Source organism: Pongo abelii, chromosome 19 (assembly GCF_028885655.2).
Source record: "Pongo abelii isolate AG06213 chromosome 19, NHGRI_mPonAbe1-v2.0_pri, whole genome shotgun sequence".
Classification (NCBI taxonomy): Eukaryota; Metazoa; Chordata; class Mammalia; order Primates; family Hominidae; genus Pongo; species Pongo abelii.
The window spans coordinates 67,620,303-67,634,441 of NC_072004.2; the positions used below are offsets into that span (position 1 = coordinate 67,620,303).

Here is a 14,139-nt window from a genome sequence, read left to right on the forward strand (position 1 = left end):
GTGCTGACTCGGCTTGTGACCATCAATTTTTTCTTTCGTCTCAAGACAATTATTTCCACACCATTGAATGGAGTGTAGATAACACGGGCACCTTAATAGGCTGAGAGCAGAGGCTGTTTAGAGGAGATTTCAAGCACTGTGAGCATAAAATGAACATGAATATTCTGCAATATGCATCTTACAACTTGTCATTAAGTGGATGGCCTAGTGATGTGATGCAACAGGCTTTGTTTGGAATATTGAGCACTGAAAAAGGAAATTCTGCATCAATAGTCTCATGATGCAGAATATCTCATATTACTCAGTAAGATGTGTCATTGTGTTGAAAGTGCAGATGCTAAAAAGTACAGCAGCAGATAGGAACAGCTTGATCCACAAGGCACTTTTCTTTAGGAATTTATAGCCATTCCCTGAAGCTACTCAATGGTCCTCGGAGGTAGAACATGGTGTAGCCTGAAATTACAACTCAGGAAATGAAGTGGATCTGTTTGATTTAGTTTCTAATCCTCCAAACTATGAAGACTTCTTTATCATGTTTTCTATTTCTCCACTTATTTATCTTTTCATTCAACTTCTCATTCACTCTCTTTTCCCTTTTTCTTTCTCACTAGCCTCATCCCTAGGCCATCACCCCTCCCACACACTCCCTAAGTCATGTCCGTCTGCCACAACCCCAGCCCTTCTGCAGAGCTTAGCCCTGCTGGCAGCTCTCCAGACTAAAGAGACTACAGACTCCTAGGATATGATCTTCCTTCTGATTTGTTCTTTGCAGGGTCTTTATTTATGGTGGAAACTTTGTTTTTGCTGCAATGAGTGAAAAGAGGTGTTAATATCTCATGCCTTCCAGATCAGTGTTCCCCCATGTGGTTTGGAGAACACTGGAAGTATTCTAGAATAGATAGGGCAGGGAGGAAATCTCTGGAGGTGGGCGGGGAGAATCTGATAACCTTGATTTGTTAGAGCCTGGTCCCAAGGAAGCCAAGGCCACTCTATTCATCTCTTTAAAGGCAGATTCTTTATGAAGAGTTTTCCTCTTGGAAAGGCAGATTCTTTATGAAGAGTTTTCATCCTTGGCGATCAATGATACCTATATCTTGGCCACTCCTCAAATATATCTTTAATGAGTAAGAAAGATCAAATGAGAGATTATGGATAATTTGTATATGTATTTATTGAGCATCTGACAGGTGCTAGTTTTTGCAGGGAATGCAGGGACAGTAATCGCTAAACTTTACAAAGCACCTACCATGCTGCAGGCAGGTGTAAGCACTATATATATTAGCTCTTTGGATCTTCACAACAACCTTGAGAATACAGTTACTATTGCCATTTTACAGTGGAGGAAATTGAGGCATATGGAAGATGTCCAAGGTCACAGCAAGCAGTGGCAGATTTGAGCACAGGGTTGTCTAACTTTAGGGCCACTACATTCTATACTCTATCACCTCTTTGATGGGATCAGAACCATGCTTTGGGATATATACTCTGAAGCTTATGTGAGGGGTGGCATGGGATGGTGGGGAAATTGGATGCAGGAGGCCGGGTTAGAAGCCATTTCAACATATCACTTCCCAAGAAAGATGTTGAGAACCAAACCCAAAGAGGTGACATTAAGGATGCAAGGAGGGTAAGGATTCAAAAGCCACTGTGAGGAGGTAAGACTAGTGGTCTTAGTGGCTGTTTAGAATGAGTGAGGAAGTGTCCAAGATGACTTCTATATTTTGAGCTTGAATTACCAGGAAAACAGCAATGCCTTTATAACATTACCTTTTTTTTTTTTTTTTTTTTTTTTTTTGAGACAGGGTCTTGCTCTGTCACCCAGGCTGGAGTGCAGTGACACGATCTTGGCTCACTGCAACTTCTGCCTCCTGGGTTCCAGTGATTCTTGTTACTCAGCCTCCTGAGTAGCTAGGACTAAAAGCATGCGCCACCATTTCCGGCTAATTTTTTTATTTTTGTAGAGATGGGATTTCGCCATGTTGGCCAGGCTGGTCTCGAACTCCTGGCCTCAAACAGTCCACCTGCCTTGGCCTCCCAAAGTGTTGGGATTACAGGCATGAGTCACTGCACCCGGCCTAACTGTTACAATTTATGGAGCATATACTATATACATACATCATCCTACTTAACCTTCACAATAACCCTGTAAGGTAGGGATTATGATCTCCAATTTACTGATGAGGAACCTGAGGCTCATGGAGCTCTGCCTAGAGTCTTAGAACAGGTAAGTGGCAGAGCCAGAAACGGGACCCAGGTCTTTCTGATTTGTAAGCCCATGCCCTGTCCACTGAGCTTTGTTGCTATTGCAATAATTAAGGAGAGAGGAAATAACAATTTGGTGGAACTGCTCAGATATCCAAGTGGGAATGTGGGGCAGAGGTACAAATCAGCAAAGCAATCTGTGCAAAGGGGAAAGTTGTAGTAGTGTGAGAATAAAACCACTAGAGACTCAGAGAACAAAGAAAGAAATGAAAGAAGAGGGATGGGAGAAAGGCAAGTAGAAACTCTGGTGAATACCTATGACTAGAAGGTGAAATGAAGACAGCTAAAGAAGGAGGCAGGGAAGTCACAGTTAAGATGGACAGGAAGAGGATCAGATAGGACAATGCCAAGCAAGCTGGATGCTTACAGCAAGAGAGGTGGTCAAGACCATCCAATGATCCAAAAAGAAGGCTGGTGAAGACAAAGGAGAGTGGAGAAGGAGGTCAGTGATGCTCTTGGGAGAGATATCCCTTTGGTGGTGTGAAGACAGGCAGGCAAGGTTAAGAGATGGAGGAGAAAGGATATAAGATTTGATGAGGAAGTTGATGGGGACAGGGAAGGAGAGGAAAGGATGAGAGTTGGAGGAGGTAGAGGGATGAAAGGAAGATCTTGATTTTTAAGGACAGAGAAGACCAAGAATGTTAGCAGGCAGAAGGAAAGATTGAAGATGAAAAATAATGTGAGACTGAAGATCTCAAAGGTGGTGTAAGAGAGTGCGATTACAAATTCTAGTGGAGGGATGAGAGGAGGCAAGACAAGAGTGAAACTGAAAAGCAATGCAACATGAACTGACAGTGCTGTTTTGTGTATGAAAGATAGTGTGGTTTACACAGGAAGAAAATGTTGTGGGAATGGAAGTCCAGGGATTTTTAAGAATAGAGGCCGGGTACAGTGGTTGGCCGGACACGGTGGTTCACGCCTGTAATCCCAGCACTTTGGGAGGCTGAGGTGGACAGATCACCTGAGGTAAGGAGTTTGAGACCAGCATGGCCAACATCGTGAAACCCTTTCTCTACTAAAAATACAAAAATTAGCCTAGCATGGTGGCATGTGCCTATAATCCCAGCTACTAGAGAAGCTGAGGCAGGAGAATCGCTTGAACCCGGGAAGTGGAAGTTGCAGTGAGCCAAGATCCCGCCATTGCACTCCAACCTGGGCAACAAGAGCGAAACTCCATCTCAAAAAAAAAAAAAAGAACAGACATTTAGAAAGAAAAAAAATGAAATGGACACTGACACAATTCTGAAGGCAAGGAAAGAACATATCTTGAGGACCAAGGATATCCACTAGGGCAAAGGTATTTTTACTCGCTTTCTTACATCGAAATAATCAGCTATTGCTGTTTTTATCTCTGACTGTAGTGCTTCTGTCTGTATTTGTGGTTCTTGTTAGATTACATCCACTCATCTTAGTGTCAGTATCCTCCAAATCACATGAGCACATGTGCAGGGCAGGCCGGAGCTTTCTACCAGCTTCTAAATAACTGCCCCTTCTCTCACCTTGAATCCCCCTGCTCCAACTCTGAACTCTAAGACCTGTAGTAAAGTGAGGAAGAAGAAAGGATAAAAAGTAAGGAAGGGATTTGGAAACTTAAATTTTTTTACCTTTGAAATAACAGATGAAAAGAAACCAAAGAAACCCAGTTCGACTTTAGAAAATTGCTGTCCTTCTACCTTCAATCTCCTTAACCCCTCAGAAGAGATTACTTCTTCCAGCTTGTTTCCAAAGTTATGTCTGCAAATATATAGTCTATAAAATTAGCCTTAGCCTCATCTGCTCTCATGCAGATTAGCTACACAGACTGTTTCCGCATCTCACGCAGGGTGCACAGCTCATCTGGCTACAGCTGATACATTCTGAGTCCCCCCATCTGCACTTCAGATCCCCAAGAGAACCAATCAAAAACAGAGAATGTCAGAGTCAGCAACCTCTTTGGTCTTCACGTCCTCTGTTGGGCTCAGCAGTGCCCAGGGGGGATATCTAATGTGGTCTAAAGGATAGGTAAAGAAGATTAAAGAAAAAAAAAAAAAGGATTGGGGACAATAGAGAAAAAATAATAAGAGGAGTGTTAGATAAGATAAAGAAGAAGGAAAGACATGTTACTATTTATTTATTTATTTATTTGAGACAGGGTCTCAGCTTTGTTGCCCAGGCTGGAGTGCAGTGGCATGGCAACCTCGAATTCCTGGGCTCAAACAATCCTGCCTAAGCCTCGAGAGTAGCTGGGACTACAGGCTCATGCCACCGTGCCCAGCTAATTTTTGAAATTTTTGTATTTTTTGTAGAGACAGGGATTTCACTATGTTGCCCAGGCTGGTCTCCAACTCCCTGCCTCAAGTGATCCCCCTGCCTGAAGTGATCCCCCTGCCTCGGCCTCCCAAAGTGCTGGGAATGAAACATTACTATTTAGATGGAGGAGGGCCAACAGTGATGACTTCACAGAGTGGCTCAGTGATCCCTAGGCTGTAACTATCTATCTTAGGTATTTTTCAGTTCTACAAGAGCTTTGTACCTGATTCTAATGCACAGCTCCTGGTAAGCTGGGGGACCCTGGGCATAGTGCTGGGTCTGTTCCTTATCTTGAATTTGCTCCCTTTGAAGATTCTTTTGAGTTTTTATATAGTCCCTCATCCTGTTCCAAGCCTGTACCTCATTGAGAACCTGCTTATGGAATTGTTTCCTGATATGATATGAGAAGCTGCTTATTTTGTTGTATGTATTAAGGCAGAGAATCTAGGAGTGTGAGCTGGAAGGGGAGACCATTGGAAGTATATTTGTGTGAGTGTGTGTATAACAGGACCCTCCTAAGTTGAAGAGTTAGCTAATTGGTAAGAACAAGGCTTCTGGAAAGCCGTGGAAACTTCATTTTTAGGCCACTGAAGTAACGTGCCCAAGTTAGCATCTTATGTCCATCTCCTCTGCCTCCAAGGCGGCAAGATGCTTGGTTTCTGGAGCCTTGCAAAACATACAGTGAGCCTGGTTCTTGACATCGACAGGATGCATCATCTCTCCTTCCACATCCCTTAATGAAGTGTGCAGCTCTTGTCCTCATTAGGCCCCAGCATTGTCAATGAAAGAGTCAATAAACCCGGTTGATGGGGTTCGGACTGAGAGGCTGAGAGGCAGTGGCTGCACATCCACAGGGCAGACATCAGCTCCGCCACATGTCATGACCCAGCATTCAGGGATCAATAACCAGCTCGGAATAAAGTCTCAGAGCCTGCCCTCTGCAGTTTCCTCTCCAGACCCATTTCAGCCAGGGCAGAGCGGTGCCAGCCAGCTCCTGCTTTGCTTGCAGTTGTTCCCACTCCATGCCATTCTGGGTGCCAGATGCTTTTGTTTCTTCCTGATTAGGCCCTCTGGACATCCCATAGATGCCTATTTAGTGAGTGCCCACCTGGCATGAGAACATGTAGACAGCATTCCCAAGCAGCTCAGAGGCCAATACGGGCCCTATTTTCTGTGTCTTCTGTCTGCTGACAGTGCATGAAGTGTTTTCTGCATGTTGTGCTGCTGGACTCCATTCCTGACCGTTCTACATCTCTTTAGATCCCCTTATCTTATCTAATTACAAGGAATTCCAGATTAATTTCATGGCCTCTGCTCCAAAGGACCTCTTATCTGTGAGGGCCTTGTATTTTAACCTTGTCATTCTTTTGTTGTTTGTCTTTAAGGAGCAGGCAGCTAAAAAGAGGATGCTAAGATCTTGCTGGAATTGGGTCTTGGGGGAGGGGAAGAAAAGGGAGGCAGACAGACCTGAGATTTGTGTAGTCTGTTCCGTCCTCCTGCCTGTGTGCAGAGACAGCTGGCTGCTTTCTTCCATGACAGCCACATAGTACCCAGCCACACAGAACAGGACCCAGGCAGGGACTCGGCTACTGCCAACCTCTCCAGATTGCTTTGATATTTCTGACAGAACAGTAAAGGACTTGTGACTATCACGTTTTGCCTTGCCTCTCTTCACCTCCTCTAAGACTCCTCCGTGTGGTTTCCATGGCTACCTCCAATCAGATTTGGCTTCCTGCGAAATTGGATTTCAAAAAAGGACAAGGCTTCAAAGGAATTTGTCCATTTAACAGAATGTCATTAGGAATGAGGCTGACTGCTGAAAGAGGGTCCTCAGATGATTAAGGAAGGGCTGCGTTCATGTGTGGAGGCAGATTTCTGTCTACAATGAGGAAACTTGACGCAACATGACAATACCTTATTGGAATCTGCCGGTCACTCACTACATACTACCTGACTCTGCACCTCCCTCTACCCCTGTCTCTCTAAAACCCAGAGATTCTTGTAAGGAAGAGTGCATATAGAATACGTACACTGTGAGTTTTTGCTGTTTTCCTTGGTGTAAGTAAGCTATGACAGGCAGTGAAGCCTGCAAAGAAGTGCAATTACCTGGGTTTACTGCTCTTTATCAAACAATTCATTAGCTGGTAGCCTGTATTAGTATGTGACACCATATCCTTGAAGAAGAGGGGGAGGTTATCAAATTTTCTTCTGTTGCCAAGAAGGAAAGCAAGGCAAAGTTTAGGTTGACATATGGGGAGACTTTATTTCCCTTGCTGTACTTTTTTTTGTAACAGTTTAGATTTACCAAAAAAAAAAATTGAGATGATAGCACAGACAGTTCCCATGTATCTTTTCTTGCTTTTTAGTATGCCTCATAAGTACTTCAAAATGATTCTAGAGCAGCTACAATTTTATAGGTGAAGTGGTGAAGTTGGTAAAAATGCCATGGGGGTACCTGGTACTTGATCCCAAGCCTGAAAGAGGTAGTCTGCCCATTGCTATACTTCCTGTTTTTTTGAGATGGAGTCTTGCCCTGTCACCCAGGCTAGAGTGCAATGGCCTGATCTTGGCTCACTGCAACCTCCGCCCCCCAGGTTCACGCGATTCTCCTGCCTCAGCCGCCCAAGTAGCTGGGATTACAGGTGCAAACCACCATGCCCAGCTAATTTTTGTATTTTTAGTAGGGACGGGGTTTCACCATATTGGTCAGTCTAACCTCAAACTCCTGACCTCATGATCTGCCTGCCTTGGCCTCCCAAAGTGCTGGGATTACAGGCGTGAGCCACTGCACCCAGCCACCCATTGCTATACTTTCTCAGGGCAGGAAGGAGGATGAGCAGGAGACAGATACCCCAGAGAGACTCATGCCAGCCTCTGTCCCCTCACCCCAACTTACTGCAGCTTGTAGGTGGGTCATGTGACACTGAAACCAATGCACCACTCCTTTTCAGATGGCAGGATGCACTGTACTTCTTAAAGGATCACACCCTCATCTTTGAGGCTGTATCTCTGGATGGGAAACAGTACAAGGAGGCAGGCACTTCTACCACTCATCCTTCTCGATGATTTCTTCTTACTGCTTTTGCCCCGTCTGCTAGGTTGAGTCCATCACTATTCCCCTTATGGCTGTTGTAAAACCCATTTTACCCACTTCCCCCTGTGTCTTTTCCCACCACTCCTAATCTTTTCTACATAGTCTGTAGGTTGAGTCTGAGAACAGAAATGCCATTTTTTTACAAAGAAGGAAAACGGCAGAGGTGGAGATGTGTGAGGCTGCAGACTACACTGGAGCTCTGGTTAGGTCACTCCCAATCTCAAAAATTGTCAATGGCTCCCCAGTGCTCACTCAATTAAGTTCAACATTCCTATTCTGACTTTCAAGTCCCTTCACAGTAGAGCTGCAGTTTATCTTGACAACCATAGTCTTTCTACAACACCCAGTAAAAGAGGGCTACTAACTCTTCCTCAAGCTGGTGAGGGCTCTTCCATCCTTCTTTACTCTGGTCCTCCCACCTGGAAAGTCCTCTGCCCCTTCAAAGTCTGGTGTGTTTTTCAGAGCCCATCTCAAACACCACATGCACCTTTAAACACTCACATGCACATGGGCACTTCTTTTTTTTTTTTTTTTTCTTTTTTAAGAGACAGGGTCTTGCTCTATTGCCCAGGCTGGAGTATGCTGGGGTGATCATAGTTGGCTGTAACCTCAGATTCTTGGGCTCAAGTGATCCTCCTGCCTCAGCCTCCCAAAGTGCTGTGATTACAGGTGTGAGCCACAATGCCTGGCCTCTTCCCTCCTTTTCTTGTATTCAACTCCCTTCTTTTATCAACCACAGCACTTTATACTTTTTTCATGGCAGTTGACCTATTGTACTTAAAAAACCTCTTTATTTTGAGAATATTAGATTCACAGAGAGTTTAAGAAATAATAGAGGAACTCTGTCTACCTTTACCCAGTTTCCCCCAAGGGTAACATCTGGCACTATTACAGTACCATGTCACAACCAGGACACTGACACCAACTGTCCCTTGAATGAGACCCTGTGATTTTGTCCTTCACTTTCCTCCCTTCCGCAGCTCTTGGAGGGAAAGGGCTCTGTTCTCCTCTCTCTCAGCTTTCTCCCTGAGTTACCCCTTCCTTTCCTCAGGGCCTTTCCAGCCTGAGGGAGAACGGCACAATTTGGTTTCCTGTGTCCTTTGCTGCCACGCTGCCGCGATTCTCCCAAATGTTGGTGCCCTTATATTGCTTATCGGGAATTAATCATTTCCTTTCAACATTGTGGCTTCCCTAAGAGCGAAGTTTTGCCCTCTTTTCTGGGGATGGAGATGTTAACTGGGCCGGCAATTGAGGGGTGCTGTGCTTGACGGGGATTCATCTCTTCCTTGGATTCTGCCTCCCCGCACCCTACTTCAGGCACCCCGTGGTCTTTCAGATCTGCCACCGTGAGGTCAACTGTTTGGTGCTTAGGATGGAGTCTCCAAAGCCGTGGGTCCTTTGAGCCTTGTGAAGTCTTTTGTTTTGGTGGGTGCTGGAGGGGCGCACCTTTGGCCTCGCACGGTGCGGTGCTTCCGGCACCCCCAATCCGTCTACCGCTGGGCCCCGGCGTGAGCGCCACGTGCACCCACGCCCCGCGCCCCGTCCCGGTCCCCGCCCGCCGCCCGCGCCACTTCCTGACGCGCCTGGGGACCCACGGCCCCGCCCCGCGGCCGGGCTGGGAGGGCGGCGACCGCGGCTGAGGTACAGGTGCCTCGCGGTGCAGCCGGGTCGCCTTCCAGCTCGTCCGCCTCCCGACCAGGGCCCGCGCGCGTCCTCTCTCCCGCCCAGCCAAATGCAGGCCGCCGCCCTCCCTGAGGAGATCCGTTGGCTCCTGGAAGGTAACGCCCTGGCGCAGGCCCCTCCAGTGCTGAGCCGAAGGCAGAAAGGGGACACCAGGCCTCCCGCGGCCGGGCTTTCTTTTCAGCTTCGTCACTCACCTCCTTCTAGAACCTTAAGGCTTCCAGAGCCCTCAACTCCCTAGAGCCAGCTTTCCATCCTCTCACCTCAGGGCCCCTTTCACTCCCTGGAGTCCCACATCTTCTTTTTCCTTGAGGCACCTCCACGCCTCCACTTCACCTCCCCAGCTTCTAAAGTCCTCAGGCCAGGTTCTTGGTCCCCCATGCCACCTTGCCTTGTCTTCGACCTGTCCCTTTCTCCGAAGGACTGCCCTACATCTGTAAGGTTTCCTGTCCCCCTCCTTCCCCAGCCACGACTTCCTCACCTCTCACAGAAGACCCCAAAGCTTCCTCCTTAGAGGTCCCCGAGGCTCTCCAGGGGGCTGCGAGGGGCTCATGGGATCCCCATGGGCCAAGGCCAGGTGGTTGACGTGAGTTTTTGTCAGTGCGAAAACCCCAGCCCTCCCTTTATCACCATGCAGACGTCTAGGGGTCTCACCCACCCCAAGGCAGGCTCATTCTCAGCATAGGATTTCCTCCTTTTCTAGAAGTGCCCCCATTGTGGTGTGTTCACCTTCCAACTACAGTGTCTAAGCGGTGGTTTAAAGAGTTCCAGCCATCCCCATCAACACTCAACACACACTGCCGACACTCCAAAGAGATGTCGCAAAGAGACGTTGCTAACGGGCAGTTTCATCTGCTGGGTTTCATGGTGAAAGTCACTTTTACTTGCTTTCCTGTAACTAACCTTCCAGGGAGGACAGAGGCCTGGAATCTGCAGTCGCATAAGGGTCCCAGGAGGAAACTATTCAGAATTAAGCCTTTTGGCATCTAAGTTGACATATTTGACACATATTTAACAGATGGCCTGCTTTGGGCAGGTCATATTTTTGGCAAGCAGTATTTTTTTTTCGGTTTCTCTCAATTTAATTGGTTTTATACCTCCATTACCTTGTTATCTCTGTATAAATGCCTCCTAATCAAATATTTGGCAAGTCCTTTTGGTCTCTGTTTGTAGCACTATTTCCATTCTGGACTGCTTCTATGGAAAAGCTGTCAACTAGATATTTCTTTTGAGGTGAGGTTTCCAAAATCCATTTTACTTACGATCAGAATAAATCTAAATTTTGGGGGTAGAAAACTATTCGCAGGGTAAAAGAGCATTATCTGAGTGTCTAAGAAGAAACAATCCAGCCTTTCCCTCTGTTGTTGGTTTAATATTAGGCTTGTGAAGGAAGGCTGTAATTGCCTTGGTTTCTAGGAGAGAAGGAACTGTGGCAAAAAGTTTAACTCTGCCCTTGCATTGAAAGATATAAAGTGATTCTTTTTATTGGTATCTGTCATTTGATGACAGGAAACCTATTTTATAAGTTTATTAAACTATACTTCAGTTTTGTGTCTAGGCTTGGTAGAAAATTCCTTTTTATTTTCAGAGGCTTGCAATGAAATCCATTCCTTCAGCATTTTTGATGTGCAGTTCTTTATTGTTCAAAACTGACACTTTGGTAAACAACTCATTTCTGCACCTGCCACCTTCCTTTAGCTTAGATTATTTTCTTCTTAGCTGACTGTTTTTAATTGAAGTGTTCAGATCTCCTTCTAAAGCAGAACCTTTGTTTGCTGACAAGTAGAGCAGGGTATGAATGGAGATTAATTGCATGTCACATACTTCTGTATCAAGCTTGCTGTGTCTTAACAATCTCTGTTGGTGCTCAGGTCTTTAAAATATATGGAGGAGTCTGAAACCAAATTATAAGGAGCTTCGTTGGTTAATGTATTTCTTTAAGGCTTTTTTTTTTTTTTAAGTTTGCAATTAGAACTTGAATCTGAAGTAGAGAAAAAAATGTGAAGTGTGATTCATCCAGTGATTCTATTGAAAAATGTTTGAAGAATATGTTTTTGAAAGGTTCCTGTAATAATAATAGCAACATATTGGTTACAAGTTTTATTTCTTTTGGAACACAGTCTCTGGTGTAGACCAGGAGGATTATTCATTGTGTTACAAATACTCTGTCGATATTAGAAACCCAAAATGGCCATCAATTTGTTGTTTGTTGCTGTTTGTCTCCCCCACCACACACTTTTTAAGGTTAACTGTTGATAATTAGAAAAAATGGAGGTCTTGATCTCTATATAGTCACTCTGTGGGAGGGAGTCACAGGATGTGAGGGCTGCAACTCTAGTGCTGCCACATGGCTGTGGGGGTGGGGTTTCCACAATGAATTACTACTTTCATAAACCAAGGCATAAGCATTTGCACAGTGATTTAACACTGGATATCACAGCCATAACTTAAGCATTTATTTATTTATGACTATACAAGCATAAATGACAGGGGCATTTTTTGACATAATGTGTGTGCTTTTAAGAATAAAATATGTAAAGCATTGTGAATGGTAGATAACAAAATTTTGCATAATGAAGAAGAGAACAGAAATTCTCAAGGCCTAAAATTAATTTTGTTTAAATATAAAATTTGAAACATTTGGAAATGTTGCACTTGACCTAGAAACCTCACTTCTAAAAATCTGTCACTGAAGTTAAAGGTCATGAAGTAGTATATGCATGAAGATCTATCCTAAATGTTAATAAGTTGGGAGACTCAGGGTGATGGTTGAATGAATTATGAGACATTTGTCTTATGGAATACTTCACAGCCACTAAAAGAGTATTCTGTGGATCTATATATAGGCTTGGAAAGTGTCCATGGCATATTTTTAAGACTAAAAGGCAAAATGCATGATAGTACATGTAATATCCCATTTTTGCTTGAAAACCAAAAGACAAAACCAGAAAAGCCACATATGTTATAAATATTTGTGTAAGCCTAGGAAGAAGTAAAAAAGAATATATACCAGACTGTTAACATTGGCTTCCTTGGGAGAAGAGTGAGAGTTTGGAGGAGGGGAGGTTATTAATTTTTATTTCATACGTCTTTATGTTGTTTGAATTGTGACAATGACCATGCATTACTTTTGTAAACAGGAAAAAATAAATAGTAAATATTTAAAAGAAAAAGGAACAAAAGACAAATAGAAACTCAGAGAGGTCAGAGTGCTAATGGACCATTAACTATGCTTGTGGTCATGTTTTTCTCTTTTTAGCCCTGAGGGGTATGGAAGGTGGAGAAATTTTAAAAAAAAATGCTATCTTGGATTTTTGGCAAATATCAAAACAGTGTGAGGCTTCTAGAGTAACTCAGGAAATAGCTTCTTTAGATAGACTCTGTCAAGCTCTCATATAGAAATAGTAACTAGTCCCCTATCAATAAATAAATACCTCATAGATAAGTAAAATGGAGGGTGCTTTCTGCTTTATTGAAAGAGGAGGAAATATTCAGGTCTGTTTTCAAATAATGGGGCTTCAGATGTAGAAGTTATCTTTTTGTTTTTGTTTTGTGATAACCACACTGAAAACAAAAACAATGAAGTGCTGGCAGTTTGCATAATCTTTGCTCCACAGATATAAACATAATCAGTCTCTTCTTCCTGTTCTTTCTAGCCCTGCTTTTGAAGTCAGAAGCAAAAGAGATGAGTATGAAGGAGGTGGAATAGATATTTCTTTGGTTCGTAGTTTGTCCTGTGTGATGGAATGGGGCCTACTGACATTACCCTGGTAGCTAATAGGTCCCAACTGCCTACATGGTACTAAATCCTGCCCAGAATATGGATTTAAGCCAAAATAACATCAACAACCTGGCTGCATGTAGTAGCAATTGCTGCATTAATACTGATTCTGATATGCCTATAGTTATTTATTTTTAAACTTCCTTGTAAAGAAGCAGTCATTAATCATTTCCTTCCAGATTGTTCTCCAGATTAGTATTAGTCAATGCAGCCAATCATAAAATCTGTTTCAGTATAGTAAAATTCCAACTATGGGGAACTTGCAGAAATGAGTTGCTCTGGATAGCTGAGGAGATTCTCTTTAAGCACTCTTATCTTTTTATTATAAATATTTGTGATCAGGTTTTTCCTAAAATGCATTAGGAACTTTTCTTCTTTAGCCAACCAGTCTACAGCTATCTTCAAATGAACCTCTTTAGAGCACTCTTTAACTCAAAGTTGTTATAGTGAATATCTATTACCATACTTTATGGTAATGTATTGTTTAGGAAGTTTGGCCATAGTTGCCCCTGAACTGCTTTGTAAGTGTCTGTGTCTGCTTTATATTTTTATTTTCATTATTTTTTTCTTGCTGTTAGGCCAAGGCTTATCACTTTGCACCCTTGTCTTTGTGTCTACATTCCCAGTGCTTCTGGTACATCAGATAACTACGTTAGTTGGAATTGAGATATATGTAAAAGAAGTTACAAAGGGCTTTCTTGATGACCAAAGTACCCACATCTTTAAGTGTGGGCTTTGTAAGATGTATTTTGGTTGCTCAGAATCTTTTTTGCTTAATTTTTGCAACTGGATTGCCTTCCAGATCAGTGAGGCTACTGCTCCGTTGAATTCTGAAAAGTGAGATATGACTATAATTCTATTCCTTTTTTATGTTAAAATTTTCTGATTATGAAAGTAATAATGCTAATTATAGAAAATTTAGAAAACACACAATAGGATACAGTTACTCAGAATCAGTAATTGTTAAATTTCCATGTATTTTTCTCAGTGTTCATTATATGGATATACTTTAAAAGTTGGGACATATCTGTGC

General features: G+C 43.5%; 1 protein-coding gene across 2 annotated transcripts in view; it reads left to right on the forward strand.

The window, feature by feature from the left end:
* The first annotated feature begins 9,268 nt into the window (after positions 1-9,268).
* Positions 9,269-14,139, forward strand: part of SKAP1 (src kinase associated phosphoprotein 1) — a 310,267-nt gene continuing 305,396 nt past the window's right edge. For both annotated transcript variants that reach the window (XM_024235008.3, XM_024235009.3), the window contains exon 1: positions 9,269-9,423. In XM_024235008.3, the coding sequence (XP_024090776.1) occupies positions 9,378-9,423 (46 nt within the window). In that variant the 5' untranslated portion in view covers positions 9,269-9,377. The remainder of the gene's footprint in view (positions 9,424-14,139) is intronic.